The sequence below is a fragment of the Akebia trifoliata genome, chromosome 1 (assembly GCF_017979445.1).
Source record: "Akebia trifoliata isolate Shusen 1 chromosome 1, ASM1797944v1, whole genome shotgun sequence".
Taxonomy (NCBI): Eukaryota; Viridiplantae; Streptophyta; class Magnoliopsida; order Ranunculales; family Lardizabalaceae; genus Akebia; species Akebia trifoliata.
In genome coordinates this window covers 33410414-33434884 of record NC_141375.1, presented here as the reverse complement: position 1 = coordinate 33434884, position 24471 = coordinate 33410414, and the positions used below count along the sequence as shown (strand labels likewise).

The 24471-nt window shown below is 35.1% G+C and overlaps 2 protein-coding genes across 2 annotated transcripts; one reads left to right on the top strand and one right to left on the bottom strand.

Annotated features, from left to right (window-relative positions):
* Nucleotides 1-329: 329 nt before the first annotated feature.
* Nucleotides 330-12242, bottom strand: LOC147411941 (uncharacterized). Its single transcript, XM_086454321.1, has 7 exons — nucleotides 11775-12242; nucleotides 4757-4892; nucleotides 3891-3972; nucleotides 2214-2389; nucleotides 1227-1364; nucleotides 983-1122; nucleotides 330-762 (listed from the first exon to the last, which is right to left on the bottom strand). Exons 1-7 carry the CDS (start codon nucleotides 11890-11892, stop codon nucleotides 509-511), a joined length of 1044 nt encoding a protein of 347 aa, XP_086310447.1. The 5' UTR covers nucleotides 11893-12242; the 3' UTR covers nucleotides 330-508.
* A 5429-nt stretch (nucleotides 12243-17671) lies between these two features.
* Nucleotides 17672-23239, top strand: LOC147411940 (26S proteasome regulatory subunit 8 homolog A-like). Its single transcript, XM_086454311.1, has 9 exons — nucleotides 17672-17976; nucleotides 18569-18666; nucleotides 19516-19740; nucleotides 19921-19983; nucleotides 20096-20259; nucleotides 20481-20637; nucleotides 20764-20862; nucleotides 22395-22505; nucleotides 22909-23239. The coding sequence occupies exons 1-9, from the start codon at nucleotides 17769-17771 to the stop codon at nucleotides 23047-23049; spliced, it is 1266 nt and encodes a 421-aa protein (XP_086310437.1). The 5' UTR covers nucleotides 17672-17768; the 3' UTR covers nucleotides 23050-23239.
* Nucleotides 23240-24471: the final 1232 nt, after the last annotated feature.

Genomic DNA, 24471 nt, shown 5'->3' with positions numbered 1-24471 from the left:
GTCCTGAAAATCTAACGATTAAAAAAAAAAAAAAAAATGTCATGAAATCTCAAACATTCAACCATTTTACTGATTGAACGGTGTGGAATTAACAAAAAATATAGCTTGTGGTAGAATTTTGGTGGACGATCATTATTCAATTCTACACAAGCAACATGTAAAATGTTTGAGCTTTTCAAGAAATTATTCTAAGGTTAGCAGCAACCAGATTGCCAGGCCGTTGCTCCCTTCTGGCATGTCTATATCCAGATTTGCGGTGTATATATAATTTACTAAAATATATGTCATAAAAAAGGGTTTGGTGTGTCAATATAAACTCTTAGAGAAACTGAACAAAAGGGTTGGTTATGCTATGAAGGGATAATCGGTTTGGTTTATAGTCCAAGAAGGGATAATTACCTGACAGGAAACACAACCACACCGTTACAATGCGGAAAAACTATTTAAAAAAAGAAAAAGAAAAAAAAAAGAACACAATTGGATGCATCCATCAATTTCAGGCCCAACATCAGGCATCAGTTGCATCCTCTGTCTCTTCAGTCTTCTTGTCCTTGGTAACATGAAACCCTTCGACCTTACGCGCCACTTCATCCACCATCACTTTCACCTTCCCATTTACTGCATATGCATCACCTTCATCACGGGTCAAAGGACCAGTCTGCCATATTCTGATCGTTCCATCTTCAGATCCCGAGGCATAGGATTCCCCTCCAGGTGAGAACCTCACACAATGTACAGGACCATGGTGACCCTTGTTGCATGCTGCATCAACAATTACAGATTAGGTTGGCATCATCAATCACATTTAAACAGAAAACTAAAGGACATGATACAGATCAACCATGATAGCCACTCATTGGAGTTTAGTCATGAATCCAAGTTTTTTAAATGAGAAAATGGTTTGATTCTTGCACAAACATTTGGAGTTCAGTCATGAATCCGTGTTTTCTAAAACATGTCAAAAGCTTTCATAAATACTCACCAATCTCATCACCGCTATGGAAATCAAATAGCCGAATCCACATGTCTTCTCCCCCAGCAATGAATTTATTACCAAATTTCGGTTCCAGCGAAGCTGACTCCACATTGCTTGGCATATTGTGGCTCTTCACCATTCCAAAACTAGAAAGCAAGATGGAAAAATAATAATAATAAAATAAATAAATAAACCAAGCATGTAGGGCTCCAGGTAAAAACTAAACATAGCAATCTGATTTAGAACTTACTGATTTGCATCCCAAAACTTAACACTTGAGCCATCTGCAGTTGTGATATACCGACCATCCTGACTCACTTCTGCACTAGTGACAGGTGAGTTGGTCTCCAGTGTTTGTACAATCTTCCCACTTCTTACATCCCATAACCTATACAGTCATCAATAAGATAAGAAAGACAAGACCATAAAAACAGCCCATTAAATTAAATGACTACGGCAAGAATGAGAGGAAGACAGTTATTATAATAGTGAGTTGTGATCAACATTCCCTGTTTCAAAAGTAACTTTAATTTTGGAATATGAAGTTTGACCCCAATATTCTTCTTTGAATTTTGAAATTTAAATTGTTATATCGCCCTGTTACTAATTACTAACACCACTAACATGCTCGCTTATCAAGAACCCAAAAAAAAAAACAAAAGAATATGCATGCTAAGCATGTCCTGGAACAAACTCACTTCTGACACAATCAATGACAGTTTTTCAACATTTTTTTTTTTGGTGACAGCTTTTCAACATGGAAGAAATGCTAGGCGATAGTAGAAATATTACCTATGAGTTTTAGGGATCCGTAAATACAGCATTACCATAAGCTTACTTAGATTTGCAATCGCACAATGGTGTCTCACAAAAGTAATTCACTATTTTTTTTTTCTCTTTTTATGAACACTGTTCAATGATCCAAGCAGACATATAATATTAAACAATCAATTGACCATGATCATCATCAGACAAATAGAATCCGATAACCAAACATACACTGATACAAGGAATTCTAAGAGGTCAAGTAACCAAAGAAATGACATTACCCTATTGCTACCTGTAACTGGAAGTGATACTTATCAAAATAAATAAATAAAAATTGAAGCATTCAAAGACATTTCATTCAAAATATAGCGTTACTCCATTTCTTGACAACTTTCCTAAAATAAAATGAGATGGCCCAACAACAGAATGAGTGGCTTAACAGAATTTATTGTAGATGATATAAGCATACCTTACGCCCCCTATATCAGTGCATGAACTTAATATTGTCTGGTCGCTATGAAGCCATGCTACAGTTCTAACTGAACCAGGAGAATTATCAACTTCTCTTGGAGATGCATCTGGACGATTCAAATCAAAGATACGAAGGACTTTTTCAACTCCTCCAGTGAGCAGCAGGTGTGTATCCTGTAACAGGGCTTGCAAACTTAGGATAACATCATAACTGTTGATGGCAAAATAAATAAAAAAATTTAAGGAAAAAATTATAGATAGCCAATTCTCAATCTTTTCAAAGGAGTACAAAATAAACCTAGTGGATGCCCATGGCAACAATAATGCATCTATTATTGACTAAATCCCCAGGTTCTTGGACCCATATGGTTATAGCTGGGTATTCAAAAAGAGAGGGAGAGAGAGAGAAAACAAAAAGAGCCACATGAGCACAAGCAAGGGATTTGTAAAACAATTTGACTTAAAAGACTTAGTTCTGACTTTTCTCCCACACCCTCTGATTCTCGTCTAATGGAAAGAAGGGAATTAAAAAGATCCGGTTGATAAGTTTAGCAGTATACTCAACTTCCCAAACATCAAAGCTTAAACCCAACGAAAAGGAGATAGCGAGTCACCATCCCCTCACCCCAGCCCAAAAAATCCCCCCTCCCCAACCCAAAAAAAAATGTTAACAAAAAATATAAATCACACACCCAAATGACCATCTTCCATGAGCTTTTATGAATCAAACAAAACCTCTACAGCCATTAGCCCAAAATAGTTGATTTCATGTGTCTAGTTCTTTGAAAGCCTATTAATCCCCTTATTCACTGTCAAACAAATGCAATTCCAATTAACTAAGTAGAATTTGCTATTCCCATCCCTATCGCTCCACGACAAATCACGATTCAACTTGTCTAGCAACAATTCCACAATCCCAGGGATTGAAAATAGTGATAGGAAATAGATTGGTATATTAGCAAGGATGCATTTCATTTAAATCATTCCCTCCCCACCCCGGCCTCCCAGAAGGATATATCGTTTCCAAGATACAACCCACATCGCACTATTTTGATGAATGAATCCCATATTACTTTATCCCTATACATCGCCCCTAGTGGAAATCCTAGAAAGGAGGCTGGAAAATATCCTAGTTGACATCCCCAAGACACGGTGACATATTCCAGGTTAGAAACTGCACCCACACCAGAAACTTTAGACTTTTGAAGATGATCACCAACCTAGAAACTACCTCAAAACAACATAACCACGTACTAAAACCTAATTTGGTTAATGAATGCATCCAGAAAAACCAGTGTCCCTTCTACAATTGCAAATGGGAGTGCTTGTCACAAACCCGCACAAATCACCATTCACCACTGCTCTTCTCATTAATCTTCCAAAAGCCCCCACGACTATGTTGAATAGGAAAGAAGTAGAGAAGGATCACCGTATCTCAAGCATTGGGAATTTCTCAAAAACCAGCGGAACTCCCGCTGACCAGAATTGAGAAGGAAAAAAAAACCAATATTTTCATAGTGCACACAGAAATAGAATGTTAATTAAATGAACTAAGTGACTGCAGTAAAATTTATAACATTGCATTTAATGATTTCTCAGAAATTGTTCATGAACAAAAAAAAAAATTTGTTTCAAGGACAGTAAGTCAAGCAACACAAGAAAAGTCCCAACTTACTTCCGAAAAGGCACATGCCCGAACAATGTGTTTGTGCTCAAATGAGTGCAGTTCATCACCAGTCAAAGCATCCCATATCTTCCTGTAAATGGATGAGATGCATATAGAACATGTCATAATGTTAGTAAAATCATTATTGTTGATAACTACCATTTCAAAGTTGTCTATTGTGAGTCCAACAATGACAAAAAATCTGTTAACATCAGTTCTGATGCTATCAATGTTCAGTTTACGAGATCATGAAACCTGAGGACTGAGAGAGTCTATAGGGCCATACCATGAAAGGTTTTGGATCTGAATTTGAACTGTCGGGTCAGTCCCTAGCACACAGGCCATTCAAATTTAAAATGAACCAAGCTTAAGCTCGGACCATTAACACCCCCATCGAGGATTGACTCAACCAATGATCCCAGACTATATCCTCTTGTCTCACCTATGTGAAGTTCTCTAACATGAACCTTTATATCACATTACCTGTGTTCAAATAGGCTCTGGAAGCAGCTATGCTTTAGTACATAATATAATTGGTACTACCAACTGGATAATGAAGCTTCATAAATGAGTCAACTCCTAAATTTCTTTGTAGATAAGTTATAAGGTCCAAAGTGTTGGTTCGAGTGTTTGAATCAACGAGCAAGAAACTCCTAACCTATGTGTTCTCCTGTGGTGTAGTAATTACTAATCAATGAACTAGTCATAGAACATTTCTTTATAAGTAAAGAATTTCATTAAGCACAACCCAATCAGCCCAAACTAAAAAAACTGAGATATTACACACCCACAATCCCATCTCAGCAAGAAATCTTTGAAAAAGACACCCTTGAATGCAGAAATACAACATTTACAGTAAAAGTTAGGTCACATACGCAGAGAAATCAGCTGAACCTGAGGCAGCACGTAAAGCATTGGTATCCAGGCAACAACTCCAAACTGCACCCTTATGCCCTTCAAAAGTTCCAATCCAGTCTCCAGTCTCTCCATTTCTCAACATTGGACTAGAATCTGAATCACCCACAAATATATCATCCCTTCAATAATGGATGTATCGGGAATGTACGAAACAAATAAAAAACCCATGCATACTAGACACCAAAATCAAAGTTAGTAAGCTATTATAACCGAGATTTAAAATTTTATTTTGGAGGAATAATTTGATCGAGAAAAAAACCAAATAAGCATTGTTGAAACAAATCATTCTGAGACCTTAAGATTTTTTTCCAAACATTCCAAAACATTCATAAAAAACAGCATTTTGGTGATAGATATTGCCAAAAAAAAAGAAAGAAATCATGTTTTACGACATAAAAAAAACCCTTACAGCTATTCTTGTGAAATATATCACACTTTTCACGTTGAGACGCATATATAAATCCATCATTTTCCACCCAAAAATTCGTCACTTTCCTCCTAAAATCTATTCTTGTTCTTAAGGTTTGAAGGTTGAAGGAGATAGAATCACAGGGAAAAATATTTTTACAGCAGATGTTGCATATGACGAGTTTGGGGGAAAAATCAAGGGTCATTGGCTAGTGGTTGAAGAAGATGACATTTAGGGTATGTTTGATTGCACATGGAAAATAGGGTGGAAAATCAATTTCCATGGAAAATGATATTTTTCAAGTGTTTGATTGCACATGGAAATGGAATTCATTTTCCACCCCATTCAAAAAGTCCACTAAATCATGGATTTCACTTTCCCACCCATATGGGTGGGAAAATGAAATCCACCCATATTTTCCATCACCAATTCTTCCCTACCACCACCACCACCACCACTACCACCACTACCACCACCACCACAATCACCACCACCACCACCACCACCACTACCACCACCACCACCACCACCACAATCACCACCACTACCACCACCACCACCACCACCACTACCACCACTACCACCACCACCACAATCACCACCACCACCACCACCACTACCACCACCACCACCACCACCACAATCACCACCACTACCACCACCACCACCACCACCACTACCACCACCCCCACCATCACCACCACCATCACCATCACCATTATACTAACCTCGTCATCGCCGTCATCACCATCGCCGTCGCCATCGGCTCCGTCTCCGACCACCTACTATCTTTCTTCTTCTCATTCTTCTCCATCCCTCACCTCATCCGCCACCACTACCACCACGTTCTCCCTCCCATCTTCCTCACTTACCTCCGTCGCCACCATCACCGCCGCCACCGTCGTTGCCGTCGTCGCCGCCACCATCGCCGTCGTCGCCGCCACTGCCGCCGTCGCCGTCGTGGCCGCCACCGCCGCCGTCGCCGTCATGGCCGCCACCACCGTACTCGTCGCCGTCGTCATGGCCGCCACCTTCGTCACCACATCCTCCCCCCTCCCTCTTCCTCGTCATCTTCTTCTTCCTCTCCCCCTCCTATCATCTTCTTCCTCCTTCTCCTCTTTTTCTTTTTTCTTATATTTTTCCATGATTTTATCCATGCGAAATCAAACAATGGAATTTGATTTTCCAACCCTACCTATTTTCCACAACTAATTTTCCATGGATTTCAAATTCCATGGAAAGTGACTTTCCATGCAATCAAACATACCCTTAGGCCGTTTTGACTGGTCTTAAGAGAAGGCTGACATTAAGGTGTACGTCATCAGTTTGAAAACAAAGAGGAGTATAGCCATAAAAAACACTGGGTATCTCAAATATTTGTCTAGAGGGGCAACAAAATTAGATAATTCTTTACACGGAACACAAATGCAAAAAACCACACGTGAACAAGGCACTACGCAAACAGCAGAACAAACCGTAAACTTCTCACCATAAAAAGTAAATATCCAATAATTACAAACTATTACCTTCAATAAACCAAAGGAAAACAAAACATACATTCATTAAACTCAAAAAATGATCAAGCTTCGAGGAAGTAAAAAACAATGAAGAATAATGTGATTGAAATTCAAACATCCTGAGTATCAAAGAAGGTTGCTAGGATGCAATTCAAACAACTAGATACAGTACATCATACACCATATTATCCTCAAGAAGAAAAATGGAGTCCAGTCAAGATGATGATTTTAAATCTCAGATGAAGCTGAGATGAATCGGTCTCGGAGGCATCCGAGCAAGATTTACATTGTGACTCAACCATCACAATAACTTGTTTGAGATCATAGTTATCTCATCTGAGATTTAAAACCATGCTTCAACAAACTTTTTCTTTTTTGTCTGTTTGGCAATGATAAAAATCATCTTACATATCCTGGATTGAATTTTCCTTCACCCTGTGAGGATAACCCGAAGCTAGATTAGCTTTCAAGTTCTTTATTTGACATTAATCCTGAAATATGTTTACTTTGCATGTTGTTTGTCCATTATTAGTGTGAATCTATTATGATCAATTAAATATTTCAAATTTGACTTCATATTAAATTGTAACCCCTAAACAAGTATCAAAAAATAGAATCTTAGCACAAAAAATTAAATTCTTATTAAACGGATAGAATATTTCATCATTATGAATTTTGAAAATCACTCCACATTAGTAAAATGAACACAAAGGTAAGAATAAGATTACAATAAGGGTAAAAGATTATTGAGATTTATTTTTAAAAATGGAAATTGCATGTGGATAGAAAGCACTCATAAGATGAAATATAAAGGAAATTGAAACTCATTAGGCGTAAAGCGTTCATTTTTTAAATCTATCCCCAAAGCATGTAAAAAATAGTAAGAAAATGTATTTAAAACTCAAATAAATCTAGTGCCAATTTAAATTTTAAAAGTAAAAAAAAGGGCAAAAATCATCTCCAAAAATAGAAGAAAAAATAGAAACCACTTTCAAAATAATTTTTTATGATGAAATTAGCTTCCAAAACATCAAAAGGTGGAGTGGTGGTTCAAGCTCGGGTAATCAAAAAATCAAAATCCATTAAAAACTATTTTTAAGTTAAATCCACTTTTGAAATCTTAGTTAGCAAGTAAATAAATATGACAAAAAAGGATCCCCTTGGATCAAATCACAAACAATGCCATTTTTAAAATAAAAAATGATTTTATGATTAAATTATGACTGAAATATGTATAAATTGAAAAGTAACTTTATAAATATGTATAAAGGTCGAGGAAACTAAATGACACTATAAAAGAGAATCCCAATTTAAAACTGGTAGTTTGGATGGATTAATGAGCAAACTAAGTCAGAGAAAGAGAGATGATAGGCGTCGAGGGACTTGACCACTAAGAGCATTGATAGGGGAAAGTGGAATCCCACATGTATTTTGAGGGATTCCACTTTCTCTAATTTTCATGATACGAGATACCCGCCTAGGACACGCTATTTTAATTTATATTTAAAGGGGTACGAGACAAACACAAAAAAGTGGAATAATGAATCCAACCCTAGGGCCGTTTAATGTATTTCATCTAACAAACACGGCCTTTAGATCATCCTTGCCATTTCACTGGAACCCTACAAACACAACATCTATGTAATACAACACAACTGTAGGGCCCACTTTACTACAGTTGTGTGGGGGGATAAAAGTCCCATCTAGCTACCTTTATTGTCTTTCCTCCACTTCCCATAATTTTCATGATACAAGATACTCACCTGGGGCACACTATTTTAATTTATATTTAAAGAAGTACGAGACAAACACAAAAATGGTGGATTAATGAATCCAACCCTAGGGTCATTTAGTGTATATTGTCAAACAAACAAGACATTTAGATCAACCTTGTCATTTCACTAGAACCCTACATACACAACATCTATGTAATAAAACACAACTGTAGGGCCCATCCAACTACCTTTATTGTCTTTCCTCCCCCCCAATAATATCCCTCCAACTTTACTATCTTTCCTCCTTTACCCCCCACCCTTTTCAATTATACCCCTCTCACTTTACTTTCCTCTTTTGCCCCTTTAATCTACTTTATTGTCTTTCCTCACCTCCTTTCTTAATAATACCTCTCCAACTTTATTATTTTTTCTCTTTTAGCATCTTAACTTCAATTTTTTTAATGATCTTTATTATTTTTTCGTTTTTACCTCCCTTAACCTTAAAGAGGATGCCCGTGTCGTAGGCATGGGCGAACTCTGGTCTATATAATAAAACACAATTGTAAAGCCCACTTTGATACAGTTTTGTGGGGTTCACCCTACTCCCTTAACAGTCTTTCCATTTCACCCCTCCAACTTTATTGTCTTTCCTCTCATCCCCCTCCCTTTTTTAATAATATCCCTCCAATTTTACTACATTTCCTCTTTTACCCCCTTTTAAATAATACCCCTCTGACTTTACTATCTTTCTCTTTTATCCCTTTAACCCACTTTATTGTCTTTCCTCATACCCCCCCTTTTTAATAATCTCTCTCCAACTTTATTATTTTTCCTCTTTTACCCCCTAATCTCAAAAAATTTAATAATAACCCTCAAAATTTATTATTTTTCCATTTTTACCTCCCATGACCCTAAAGAGACACAGGCGAAATCTAGTGTATTATAAGGATCTAATGGCTGTTCTCCAGGAGTTCCCAAAGTCATATATGTGATGCTTCCTACTTCAATCAGTACATTCTTATTTTAGTTCTTGCCCAAATTTTTTTGTATATTAAGTTTAATGACATCTAGAAATTGAAAGTTGTCGAACTTCCCAATGGTGCTCTAATGAAACCAGAGAGACCGACACCAGAGGCTATAATACAATAACAGTCTGCTGTTGAGCATCAAAGAACCAAATCCAAAACTTTGCAACTTCCATAAGATGTTGCACTATTCTCACTTCTGCAAGAAACTTCCATAAGATGTTGCACTCATACACCTTGCCAAGTCAACTTCCATAAGATGTTGCACTTCTACTCATTTCTGAAGAAACTGTGAAAAAGAACACATCTGTATTGGTTGTTGAGAAACATGAGGCCTGAACAACGGAGTAAGCAGTAGAAGGGAACCAAAGAAACCAAAACCCATTTGGTTAAAAGACCTGAAGTATTCAGGTCAACCATGAACGGCTGTTAGCATCAATTAACATTCAATGAAAAAAATATCAAACAAAGAAAAATTACACCAGAATCTTTATTGGCTCCATCGTTCAGAAATTATAGCAAATAAATTTCATTTTGTTACTCCAAATTATTTTAGAACACCAAAATTATTTCTTGGATTCAAACTAATGAACGGTTATAAATCAATTAACATCCAAAACCTTTATTTTCTCCGTAAGAAACCGTTCATCTCGGATTCTTATTTAGTTCTTCATTGATTTTGGACCAAAATCAGTAGAAAAAGTTTGTTTCGTTGAGTTTCCTTGATTCTGTAAACCAAGAACAATTGAAGAAAAAAGGAACTAAATTTTGTAGATCTTTTTGAGTTTTTACTTGCTCCATCACGGTTTGACTCGTCCAACGTGAGATAAGAAATTGAGATTGAAGATCATGCATACCAATGAAAAAAATATCAAAAAAAGAAAAATTACACCAGAATCTTTATTGGCTCCATCGTTCAGAAATTATACCAAATAAATTTCATTTTGTCGCTCCAAATTATTTTAGAACACCGACAAGAAAATTATTTCTTGGATTCAAACTAATGAACAGTTATAAATCAATTAACATTCAGAACCTTTATTTTCTCCGTAAGAATATGTTCATCTATAATTATTATTTAGTTCTTCATCAATTTTGGACCAAAATCAGTAGAACAAGCTTGTTTCATTGAGTTTCCATGATTCTGTAAACCAAGAACAATTGAAGAAAAAAGGAACTAAATTTCTGTAGATCTTTTGAGTTTTTACTCGTTCCATCACGGTTTGACTCGCCCAATGCGAAATAAGAAATTGAGATTGAAAATCATGCATGGTTGAAAGAGATATTCCAATGAAAAAAATATCAAAAAAAAGAAAAAATTACACCAGAATCTTTATTGGCTCCATCGTTCAGAAATTATACCAAATAAATTTCATTTTGTCACTCCAAATTATTTTAGAACACCGACAAGAAAATTATTTCTTGGATTCAAACTAATGAACAGTTATAAATCAATTAACATTCAAAACCTTTATTTTCTCCATAAGAATGCGTTCATCTCGGATTATTATTTTGTTCTTCATCAATTTTGGACCAAAATCAGTAGAACAAGCTTGTTTTGTTGAGTTTCCTTGATTCTATAAACCAAAAACAATTGAAGAAAAAAGAAACTAATTTTGTAGATCTTTTTGAGTTTTTACTCATTCGGACACGGTTTGACTCATCCAATGCAAGATAAGAAATTGAGATTGAAAGCATGCATGGTTGAGAAATTATAGTAAATAAATTTCATTTTGTCAGTCCAAATTATTTTAGAACACCGACAAGAAAATTATTTCTTGGATTCAAACTAATGAACAGTATAAATCAATTAACATTCAAAACCTTTATTTTCTCCATAAGAATGCATTCATCTCGGATTATTATTTAGTTCTTCTTCAATTTTGGACCAAAATCAGTAGAACAAGCTTGTTTTGTTGAGTTTCCTCGATTCTGTAAACCAGGAACAATTGAAGAAAAAAGGAACTAAATTTTTGTAGATCTTTTTGAGTTTTTTACTTGTTCCGCCACGGTTTGACTCATCCAATGTGAGATAAGAAATTGAGATAGAAAGCATGCATGGTTGAGAAATTATAGCAAATAAATTTCATTGTCACTCCAAATTATTTTAGAACACCGACAAGAAAATTATTTCTTGGATTCAAACTAATGAACAGTTATAATCCATTTGAATATGGAAAAATAAAGCCATTGCGCATCAACATTCCAACCAAATTCAACATTCAAATCAAGAATTTAAGACTTAAGAGAGACCAAATGACAACTATCTCAGTAACATACTCGATCAAAGATTCATAAAAAACACGTACCCTTGCTCGCGCTAATTAGGAAAAATCCATCTGGGGTAACTGGACTGTAGAACAAATCAACAACCGGGCGCGAATGGCCGTGACAAACAAGAGGAACCGCAACCTTTTTCTTGTCCATTTCTTACAAATTCAACAACTGAAAACCCTAATACCACAGCAAGAATAAATCTTTCGATCCCGAAATCCCAAATCCTAACTAGAGATGCTCTAATTCAAGAACTAAAAACCCTAACCCTAATCAAGGTCCGGATGATCCAAAATGACAAATTACAAACAAGTTCGAGCGAATCGAAGAAATAAAAGACGGATAAATCGATGAACAAAGAGAAACCTAGATCAAAGAGTTTTCGGATTTATACAGAGAAAAGGAGAAATGGCGGCATTTAAACAAATGAAAATCGGTCCTTTTTAAAGGATGCGTTTTGGTTTTCTTGTTGAGCTATGGTTTTACAGTGTCCTGAACTCTCATCTCAGGAGGATATATATATTAGTCATGGATTATCCTCGAGTTACTCCCAAACGTATCTCGAAAACTCCTTATGGATGGACATTTGTTGGAAAACAAATTTTTTTTTTCCCCCCCCCCTTTATAGGAAAGAAATGATTTTCTCATTTGGACAGGAAAATCCTGATGGGTCTTGGCCATCTCACCAACCCTTATATGTTTTTTTTTAAATATAATATTTAGAATAATGATGAATTCACACAACTTTTGTACATGGCTAACATGGCAAAGGGCACAGAATCACACATCTCTTTTTGTGTATCCCGATGAAAAATATTTATGATTTTATGCCCTTGCCACATCAGCTACGTACCCAACCGCATACCGAAATCATGTGCATTCATCACTACTCTAATATTTATTAGGTGGCATGTGCAAACACGCGTACATCAAAAGGGTTTATTTCTAATTTAAAAGGTTGACTATAGGGTTTTCGTAGATTAGATGGTAAAAAAAGAGAAAGAAAAAAAATATAATATTTTTTAATTTTGAAGATCACGAAATGATTTTCCTTGATCATGTTTTTTTTTTCTTTTAACTTTTTATTAAAATGACCTTGATTATGTTTGATTGTATGGAAAGTGACTTTCCATGGAATTTGAAATCCATGGGAAAATTGTGATGGAAAATAGGTAGGGTAGGAAAATCAAATTCTATTGTTTGATTTTACTTGGATAAAATCATGGGAAAATTAAAAAGGAGAGGAGAAGGAGAAAGAAATATAAGAGAAGGTGGAGAGGAAGAAGATAAGTGGCGGTGGCGGTGGCGGTGGTGGTGATAGCAGCGGTGGCGACGGTGATGGTGGCGGTGGCGATGACGACGGGGGTAAGTGATGAAGAAGATGATGGGAGAACATGGTAGTGGTGGTGGCGGAGGTGAGGGATGGAGAAGGAGAAGAGAGAGAGAAAGAGAGAGAGAGAGGAAAGGTGGTCGGAGATGGTGATGACGGTGACGGCGACGACGACGATGAAGGCGACGACGACGGTGATGGTGACGATGGCGATGTTAGTGAAATGGTGGTGATAGTGGTGAAGAAGAAGATATGAGTGAAAAAATTGGAGATGGAAAATATGGGTGGATTTCACTTTCCCACCCATATGGGTGGATAGTGAAATCCATGTTTTGGTGGACTTTTTGATTAAGGTGGAAAATGAATTTCCATTTCCCTATGCAATCAAACACTTGAAAAATATCATTTTCCATGGAAATTGATTTTCCACCCTATTTTCCATGTGCAATCAAACATACCTTAGATCACTCATACCCTTAAAAGTGAGGGCATTTATGATCACTCAAATTTTTGTGTCAAACCACTTCTACTCAACTCCCAATGGTAGTAAAGACTTCATTTTTGACTCAAATGACCTTAGATCATAATCAACTTAAATGCAAAGACGAGGGCATTTACGAAATCCAAAATTTTGGTTTCAAACCCCTTCTACTCCGCCTTCTCTAATTATAATAGTAAAGAAGAGTTTATGGACATTTTCAAGGAAATGCTCCAAACAAAAAAAGAAAATTGCAATCCACCACCTTTTAATCACGATGAGTGTTGGTTGAAAGAAGGGTGGATTGTTGAATATTTGGAGGCGATCACATGGAATTTCTGCATCCTAGAGACGATCTACAAGATGTATCACATGAAATTTCCACATCACTCTTGAACACTGGGTAATTAATGTATAATAATCACTAAGGTGTGCCCAACCCAATGATTTGCAGGAAGTATAAATTGTTTAAAGATATGAAATCTAAAATTGTGATGAAATCAAATAAATAATTATCAATAAATAAACGATATTGAAAATTTTAAATTAGATTTATTTTTATAAGATGATCTACTTTATTGGGTTGAACATTGGGAAACCAAAGGACAGCATGTTCATAGATTGCACATTCCAAATAAAGAGGATTCAAAGTTTGGTAAGTTAAAAAACCCAATAAAGATAAAATAAAAAAGGATTTTGCTAAGGGCATGCCTTAAAGTGCAATAAATACACACATGTGAGGATATTTTGATATGAAAAAAAAAAAAGGATTTTTTAAAGGGCATTTTCGGTATAAAATCCAATTTCCAACGTGTATTTATTACCCACGCATTAACAAGACCCAATTAAAAATAAATGTAATTGTGAAATGCAACCGACGAACCTAGTTACCTAGGGTTGTGGTGGGGGAATCAGCCTTGGCCCGATGATTAGTCGAGTGTCACAAGAGACCAGAATACCCTATTCCCAAAAACAAAAAAATTCAAGCTCAAAAGATAGTTATAAGAGTTGTGCTATAATGACACAAAATGAGACACAAAGGTGACAAAATGATTTGGTATCATGCACATTTCCGTAGATGTTTTTCCGCGAGATATGAGTAAAAAGCATATACAATTATGTGCGCGCCACCACATCATTTTTATTACTTTCGTGTCTCCATTTGTGTCATTCCAGCATTTTCCTAGTTATAATCATTGTAAACAAACTAAACTTATAAAAAATAATATATATATATATATATATATATATATATAGGGTCCCGTTCGGCACCCTAAGTTTTACCACACACTTTAACAAACGCGTTTTGTCCTACATGGGTTACAAGTTTCGGAATGGGCTGATTTTTTGTGAGGATGATCTCTATGGTGAGGAGATCATCCTCACCAAAAATCAGCTCATTCCAAAACTTCTAACCCCATCAAAAATGATTTACAAAAAATGGTCGGTCCACGATTTTTCAACTTGTAAACATGGGGCTAAACATTTCGGAATGGGCTGATTTTTGGGGATGATGATCTTCTAATCATAGAGATCATCCTCACCAAAAATCAGCCCATTCCAAAACTTCTAACCCATGTAGGACAAAAAACGTTTGTTAAAGTGTGTGGTAAAACTTAGGGTGCTGAACATTTCCATATATATATATATATATAGGGAAATGTTCAGCAACAAACATTTTGGCAAAACATTTTTCAAAACATGGGTTAGAGATTTTGGAATGGGCTGATCTCTACACTAAGGAGACCATCATCACCAAAAATCAGCCCATTCCAAAACCTCTAACTCATGTTTTGAAAAATGTTTTGCCAAAATGTTTGTTGCTGAACGGGACCCATATATATATTTAAACAATAGAGTCGTTATAATCTGACTTAGGCACTTGGCATACTCAATCGATACCCCTGACGTGACAGATCCGGATATCGTATATATGATCTCCTCAAGAAATAAAACTACACCTTTTTATGGGATATCGTAATTCTGTATACCAAGGAGAGCAAATCTATGGTTCTTAAGCTTGTCACGTCAGGGGTGTCGATTGAGTATGTCATGTTGGTAAGTCAGATTATCACGATTCTAAAACATAATTCAAGAGGCCATATTGCCACCTCAAACTTTCTAAGATCACCTCAATTCGCACGATAACAATAATGCAGGTGCTCTAAGTGAAAGTTGATAAGGCAACAAAAGCTGTTTAATTTACATAGATTCCCCCATATCATTTTAGTCAACGTCGAGGATACTATCATCATTGAACTTAAATTACAAATGGTCAATACATAAAGTCCTCAAGAAAGAACAACATGATCATCATTATTAACTAAATAAACTATTAAGGAAAAAAAAATCACAAGAAAATTTACTTAAAAGATGATGGATTCCTTTTTAAATAGTCCATGAGTCTTGGCATGTATCTTAATAGCCCATTTGATAATTTTTTCTTTTCTTAACTGTTTGTGAACCTTGAGCTCAACCTTATCTTCCACTATATTATTTTTGAAATACTCAAACCACCATTTTTCTCGTATTTTTTACATGGTTATGTTTTTCAGTCATGATTACGATTTTTTTTATATTTAATGAATGACGAATGGAGGATGATATACTCTTAATTTTGATGATTTAGACATAATTTTTAGATTTATTAAAGAAAACAAATGAGTAATGAATTTGAGATTCTATTATTTTTTTATATGTTTACATCATAATATTTGATTTAAGTGTCCATTTTGCAACTATGGTGTATACATTTTAGGCATTTCAAGAAAGTTTTCCCAACATTGAAGTTTAAAAAAAATGAAAATAAATAAATAAAAAACTTGGATCACATGTACAGTGTCGAGTAAACCGCTTTTATTGTTGGGTTCGATATTTTTATTGTCGAGTTCAACAAATTTTTAATGAAAATATTGTCAAACTTGGTAATAATTAAAATGACTTAAAAGCGTCGAGTTCATCAAATATAGAAACTATATAACCTATATCATCGCATTCAATAATATTAATATTTTGAGTTTGACGATAATTATTGATGAACTCGACGCTTTGAAGTCATATTTAATTATCATCAAACTCAACAAAAAAAAGTGTCGACCTCAATAATAAAAAATATTGAATTCACCGATAAAAAGTGATGATCTTGACACTATAAATGTGATCCAGTTTTTTTGTTTGTTTGTTTTTGTTTTTATGATTGTAAGACTAGGTAAATGCATATATCATTGTTGTGAAAATGGACTCAAATAAAAAGTTTCAATGTAATCACCATAAATTTAGAATTTCAACCTCGATCTTCATTTTTTTTTAATGAATCGTCAAAATAAAAACACATCTAAATGTTGAAAATTAAGAATATATGATTCTCCATTTGTCATACATGATAATTTTTTATTATTTTGGAAACAATCACAATTGCCATTGCAAAATTTAATTATGTTAAAAAGATGAGAAAAAGGGCAATTTAGGTATTTAAAAAATGGGGAATGCTAACATCCAAGACCTAGGAACGTCACCATTGTCCAACACTAATTTTTTTCAACAATACCCCTCATTATTTTGTCTTTTAGTGAAAAAGATAAAGGTATGTTAGTATTTAACAAAATAATATATTTATTATGTTGGCATTAATTGTAAAAATATTTACAATAAAAAATATTTAATTCAAAATACTTAAATGATCGTAACATTTATGGTGTAAACAAATATTTATCATGTAAAAAACCTATACACCATTATCTTTTTCATTAAAAAACAAAATAAAAAAGGTGTTATTGAAAAAAAAGTGTTGGACAATGCTAACACCCCCATAAAATATTGGACGCTCCCCTTTAAAAATATTATAAAATGAGTTTCAGGGACTATTAAGAAAATAAAATTTTATTAAATGCAATATTAAAATATCACTCTAAACTTAGGGACCATTTAGAAAGGAACCCCTCAGCAAGCTCCTTTTTTTCCCCAAATCTTATATACATCGAGAGAGCTTCTATTGTTACACCAACGTTTATTAAGAGCACCTCAAGATATGTACTAATTTACCGGTGTGCATTTCATATGAATTGGAATGTTCTTAGCAAAAGTTGGTTTTGGTATTGGAATAAACTCTTATCTATATTTACTATTAAAGGAGAACTGGAGAAGGTGACTTGATCCAGAAGAAAAGACTCTAATCACTCTCTCTCTCTCTCTCTCTCTCTCTCTGATATTAGAGCTTTAGTAATGGCGACAGCAGCCGTAATAGAGGCTAAGCAGGTAGAAGGAAGAGGAGAGATGTGCAGCAACACAGGTAAGACAACCATGATCAAGCAAGGTGAAGGTCTCAAGCAATACTACCTTCAACATATCCACGATCTTCAGCTTCAGGTTCGCCAAAAGACACACAACCTCAATCGGCTTGAAGCTCAACGCAATGATCTCAATTCTAGAGGTTATTATCTACCACAAACCCTAACCCTAACTCTATTATGTTTAAACCTTTTATTTTTCGTGTCAATTGTTAATTTTTTTGGGGGTATGGTTATTAATCTAGGGTTTCTTTCTTTTGGGGGTAATTCAGTTGAAAGAGAGATGATTTCCCTAGATCTAGGGTTCGATTTCGTTATGTCTTGTTGTTGTCTTTCCTCGACCAATTTAAGTTTCGTCCCCCTTTCATCTTACCGACTTGATTACAAATTTTTTGTTTTTTTCAGAATTAATGTATCAGGATCGTAGTTTCCTAGGTTCTTCGGATCCAAATACTGAAAAGGAGTTTTTTTTTTATGTGTGGGAATTTCTTCTTCGAAGGTCACCCAGTTTAAGGGGATTGTTGGTGGAAGAATCTCTATCTGTTGTCCATAGGTTATTTTTTCCCAATTTGTAGGGGTTGGATAGTTTTATAGCTTACCAATATTAAATTTTAGTGCTTTTTCTTTGTAATTGTGGTGGGTTATGGCTTTGTAGTTACGGGTAATGGTTGGTAGGGTTAGCTGCATTTGATTGAATTTGCAACGTAATGGTTCGGGTGTTTGAAAACTTGGCAGTGAGGATGCTTAGAGAGGAATTGCAGCTACTCCAGGAGCCTGGTTCGTATGTTGGTGAAGTGGTTAAAGTTATGGGGAAGTCGAAGGTTTTGGTTAAGGTAATGAAGTGCTTTACTTTCCTTGGAAATGTTCTGTTTTTGTAACATATGCTAGACGGTTTTATAGTGACACTCCGACCTTTCTTTACCCCGTAAAACGATTTGATGTAATTTCTACATGGGTTATATGCATTCTGACACACTATGGAATTTCATAGCTATCTGTGGAATTATTTAGTGGGCACAGCTCAATTGGACAGGGAATAGATTCAATGAAACCTTTTCTCAATTCAGAAAAGAAACAAATGTTGGTCAAGCACTCGCTTGCCCTCTTTGCTGAGTTTGGAATTGGATGCGTGTAGATTTAAGACGCGTAAGTTAGGTTATATTTGGTTGAGAAAGGAAGTCCCAACACTTCTGAAAACATCCAAAGAGACAAATTGCTGCTTTCTGAACATACATGTGAGCCGGGTTGTTAATCAAAATCATGTTTAGACCTAAAATGCGAGGAATCAAACCTGTAATCCTATGTGCATCATATTACATCATGCATGTCAGACTAGTTGAAAGAAGAATAGATTTTTGGAGACATTAATAACTAAATATATACTGCGGCATCCCTTATGACCTCTATTGCATCTTTGCGTTTGAAAGTCAAGTTCCCCTTTTTTTGGCTCAATCCAACGTGTGAATTGAAAATAATCCAAACTTAAGAAATGTTGGCTCAACACTGAAGAAGTCTTTCTAACTTCGAACCAACTCTAGAACAAAATTCTTTGTCACTTTCATTATGGAACAATTTCTTTTACCAGTGTGATTTTGCTCCTTTCTTTTGTTAAGCAATTGCATCACATATAAAACCGGATGGTGTAGCTCCGGTGGCTGATAAATATTTGTTCTGTTTGTTAGGTTCATCCAGAAGGGAAGTACGTGGTTGACATCGATAAGAGCATTGATATCACAAAGATCACGCCATCGACTAGAGTTGCCCTCCGTAATGATAGCTATGTGCTTCACTTGGTTTTACCCAGCAAAGTAGATCCTTTGGTCAACCTTATGAAAGTTGAAAAAGTTCCCGACTCTACATATGACATGATTGGTGGTCTTGATCAACAAATCAAAGAGATAAAAGAGGTCTGTACGCTGAAAAGTTCTAATCATACGCTTTCACAATTGGAATTTGATATTTAGAACCATCATATGTTAATGTTTTATGATTTGGTGTCATTTATCAAGTGGAAGGGTCCAATTTGTGCTTCCTCAGGTTATTAATATGCTTAAATAGATATAATTGTGGTGTCATAATCTTTTCAGGTTATCGAGCTGCCAATCAAACATCCCGAGTTATTCGAGAGTCTTGGAATAGCTCAACCAAAGGTAATTTTGATTTCCCAAAGCACTTTTATCCATTATTTATACTAATTATTTAGGTAACTGTTCATTAACCCCACACATCTTGATAAGTTTTTCTTTCAATGTATTACAATAGGGAGTCCTTCTTTACGGACCTCCTGGTACCGGGAAAACTCTGCTTGCGAGGGCAGTGGCTCATCATACTGATTGCACCTTTATTAGGGTTTCTGGCTCTGAGTTAGTTCAAAAATACATTGGAGAAGGCTCTAGAATGGTTCGAGAACTCTTTGTTATGGCGAGGTTTGTTTCAATCGCTATTGGTCAACCTTATATGGATATTTCAATTGTTGACTTGTCTAACATTTATATATTCTTCTATTCACTTTAAATAAATAAATAATGCCAAGTGTTTACATGTTTAGCCTTCAAAATTTGGTCACCTCGACCACATTTAATACAATTTGCATTTACTTATAAAAAAATTAGCTTCTCTCTCATTTCTTACTTGTGTGCTTTCACAGGGAACATGCCCCTTCAATCATTTTTATGGATGAAATCGACAGTATTGGATCTGCCCGAATGGAATCTGGGACTGGCAATGGTGACAGTGAAGTGCAGCGGACCATGCTTGAGCTTCTAAACCAACTGGATGGATTCGAAGCATCGAACAAGATAAAAGTATTTTTTAAATAGTTCCTTAATATTTAATTGGAGAATTGGCAATTTTACCCACCCCAAATGTTAGAAATTTATCTTATTGTTTTACGTCTGTACCTGTTAAAACTCCTCATCGATCTTTCACAGGTTTTGATGGCTACGAATCGGATTGACATTCTAGATCAAGCTCTCCTTAGGCCTGGACGAATTGATAGGAAAATTGAGTTTCCAAATCCCAATGGAGAGGTGTGTAACATTTTATATGTGCTCCTGGTCACAAAAGATCAAAAAATCCATTGTGCTATTAATAGAAAAAAAAAACATCTTATGCATTTATTTGACTTATCTTCTCTCTCATTTTTTTGGCGTGCGTGTGTGGAAACTTTATTATTAGACGACCTTAAAAAATTACCATTTTTCTTCTCCCCCCTCTCCCAAAAGCAGTTGGGTAAGCTGGGGCCTTAACAACTAGGCTGATATGAATAAAGTTTACTTCCTAGGTTCCAAATGTTCGTTCTCGTTCTGTTTCTTGTTTCTCTTTTTGTCTTCTCCCTGTCTTCTTTTCATATGGGCTTTGTAGACTTGTGTCCCTTACCTGTGTTCTTTCGATCTAAATCTCTCTTGTGATGTGGATGTATCACTTGCACGCTTGTCATCATTTAGGACCTTTTACATGTTGGACCACCCCTTGGATGGATCTTAGGGTTTAGTTCAAATCATTGTGTTGTACGATCCATAAAGTTTTTCTTCACAAGTTCAAGATGTTTGAAATGGTATCTGGAAATCATGCCTAACCACTTAATAACTCATCATACAATATGAAAAGGTTGTCAACCAACACTCAACATATAATGACAACAATTTACCTGGCTGTCCAAATGTGCTCTATAGAGGCAATGTGCTTTACTCGTAATATAGCTAGAGAATCAAAAACTTCATCATCACTATAGTTTCAAATTAAACAAGTTTTACTTGTTAAAAAGGCAAGTTTTCGTATTTCATCAAGAGTCAATTTTTTGAATTGTGTGGACGATCACTTCTTATCATGTGAGCCTAGTAATTAGAGAACACCTGCGAACTCTCTGAAGTACAAATATAGTAGTCAATGTTTTCATCTAAAAATGTGCCTCGTGTTTCTATTGTAGATTTTTTTATCTTTTGGAATAAAGTATTCAAAGATCTGGGGGAGTGTTTCTTGACGATGTGCTAGGTAGATGGGAATGGTTGTGTATAATTCAGCATTAGATTGTGAAGGTTAGGGCTGTCATTATTGTATCATGCATTGTTGTTGTATGCTCTTTTAGATGGTCTTCTCGACCTCCTTTCTTGAATACAATTTACTTATAAATTAATTACACATTTTTTAGTTAATTGTGCTGAAGTTTTAAGATTCACTTGGAAAATGAGAGGATTTTTCTCTGGAGGGTTTCATACACAAGAATCACTTGTTTAGGACAAGAATTGAGGATTTAAATCATAAATCATAGGACTTTCAATTGCAATCAACAACTGGTGCATGGTTGATCAACATTGAGGAACAATCCCTGGAATGGTGTATGATTAATTGAATGTTGGGGATCAATGCATGACAGTCTTGGTGATGAGCAGTGTCCCATGCTAAACCCAAGCCTGTAATAAAATAGATCATGCCATTGTTGCATCTATACATTAAATATTACATGATATGCTCTGATGTGTCCTTTGTGCATTTTTTTCGACAATTCTTTTTTGTAATAATTGCAACATATCTATTCTCGTCTCTGTTCATTTGTTTTCAGTCCCGCTTCGACATCTTAAAAATACATTCAAGAAGGATGAACTTGATGCGTGGGATTGATCTGAAGAAGATTGCAGAGAAGATGAATGGTGCATCTGGTGCAGAGCTGAAGGTATGTCCCACCTCATTTGAATATAAGCCAGATCTCATAGTCTTGATTATTTTCCAATACATCCCCTATTTTAGTCATTTTTATATTGACCCTGTAGTACACCATCTGTTTATCATGACCGAGTAACAGGTTTGTACTGACAAAAAAGAAAATTCCAAAGTATAACGTTGGTTGATTGAGTTTGGAGTTCATTTTTTTTTTCAGAGGGTGAAGCAATTTGGGTTAGATTGTATGTTACCCCTACAAGTCTTTTGTACTATCGTCATTTACTCCCTATCCAAGTATTTGTTGGCAAGAATATGGGTCCTTGTCCGGGATTTCACATTCTGATACAATTTAACATTAGGGTTGAAAATTCCAATCTCTATATATCTGCCTGAACTTTGTCCAATCATGTTTGTAGGCTGTTTGCACGGAAGCTGGAATGTTTGCTTTGAGGGAGAGGAGAGTGCATGTGACACAGGAAGATTTTGAGATGGCTGTGGCGAAGGTAATGAAGAAAGAGACTGAGAAAAACATGTCCTTGCGGAAGCTGTGGAAGTAGATATCTACGTTTCATTTTCTTTCTCCTTTTAAGTTGGGTACACAGACACTGAAGCTACTATACTCAAGCATATCTCACTCACTGGTTGTGTTGTTCTACTTTTACTTGAAAATATGAATCTTTACAAAAGTTGATTCATGTTCTCTTCGGACTTGTTTGATATTAGCCATTACTTCTTATTTGTGATCAACCTTTCTGATAGATTCGGATGAGCATTTAAAACACAATGATTTCCTTTTTCCTAGTTGCGTGCATGTATAAATAATTTTTTTTTTAAAACCCGTAAATCTTTTACAATGAAAAGGCTCTTTTTCTCACTGTCAAGTAAATATGCCTAATTGATATATATTTTCGCTCTCTGCTCTGGTTCTTAGAGAAATAAAGATTTTCTGAATGTTTGAGTGTGAGTGTTTTTTATCCATTGTGGCTAAATTGTTATTCTTTTCATCCAATCCCCCTTAAAAATTAGGATGTCACCGTATCTCTTTTGGTGAGTTTAGTTATATGTAATTTTAATTTTGTAGGTAATTTTGAATTAAAAAAAAAAAAAAAAAAAGCAAACATTAGGGGTGACTTCGTTAATTTTTTTGTGAGATTCGTTGAAATTATGGATGCCTTAGTTTTATATTTTTTAATCCAAAATAAGTTTTTTTTAATTGGTTTTAGTAATAGTTGGGATATCTACGATGACAGGATGTGTTGTTTAGAGTAGGGGTGCATACGGTTCAGATTTTGGCAAAATTGGAATCGAACTAAATATGATCGGTTCTACAAATTTGGAACCGAACCAATCTAATTACCCTATAGAATTGAATCAATCCAAACAAACCTTGGTTCAGATTGATTCGGATCGGTTTTCGGTTCTCATACTTTCAAAATAGAAAAACTAGTATTTTTTGTTTAAAAAAAGGAATCCATTGGATCATATCATAAATAATGCCTATTTTTAAAATGAAAATGATTTTATGATTAAATTTTGATTGAAATCTATATAAATTAAAAATTAGAGGAAGTTCAATGAGAATAAAAAAAAATTATAATTTTAAAATTGGTATTTTGGATGGATTAGTGAGGAAACTAATCTATAAATGGTAGATTAATGAATCCAAGTTTAGATTCGTATAGTATATTTCATCTAACAAACATGACATAAAGGTTTACGTAAAAAAATAAAAAAATCAAACTCTTTGAAATTTTTTTTCTATAAATGAGTTGATTCATTTAAGAGTTGAGAAAGAGATGTGTGTACATTTTTTATGAGTTTTTGTTAGAAAAAAATGGAGGAGATGAAGTTGAAGACTTTAATGAGTTACCTCTTCGTAACATATTAACACAGTTGAGAGAGAAAAATAGAAAATAGAAGAATGAAACTAAGAAAGAGTTTTATTTTTAAATATATATATATATATATAGGGTCCCTTT

What these genes read in the sequence shown, in the direction of transcription:
- LOC147411941 (XM_086454321.1), bottom strand. Translation starts at nt 11,892, where the DNA reads ATGGACAAGAAAAAGGTTGCGGTTCCTCTTGTTTGTCACGGCCATTCG. An exon ending in GGTTCAGCTGATTTCTCTGC is followed by an intron (nt 3,973 to 4,756) that starts GTATGTGACCTA and finishes ATCCATTTACAG; the next exon opens with GAAGATATGGGATGCTTTGA. An exon ending in GGGCATGTGCCTTTTCGGAA is followed by an intron (nt 2,390 to 3,890) that starts GTAAGTTGGGAC and finishes GCCCTGTTACAG; the next exon opens with GATACACACCTGCTGCTCAC.
- LOC147411940 (XM_086454311.1), top strand. Translation starts at nt 17,769, where the DNA reads ATGGCGACAGCAGCCGTAATAGAGGCTAAGCAGGTAGAAGGAAGAGGA. An exon ending in AGTCGAAGGTTTTGGTTAAG is followed by an intron (nt 18,667 to 19,515) that starts GTAATGAAGTGC and finishes TCTGTTTGTTAG; the next exon opens with GTTCATCCAGAAGGGAAGTA. An exon ending in AAATCAAAGAGATAAAAGAG is followed by an intron (nt 19,741 to 19,920) that starts GTCTGTACGCTG and finishes TAATCTTTTCAG; the next exon opens with GTTATCGAGCTGCCAATCAA.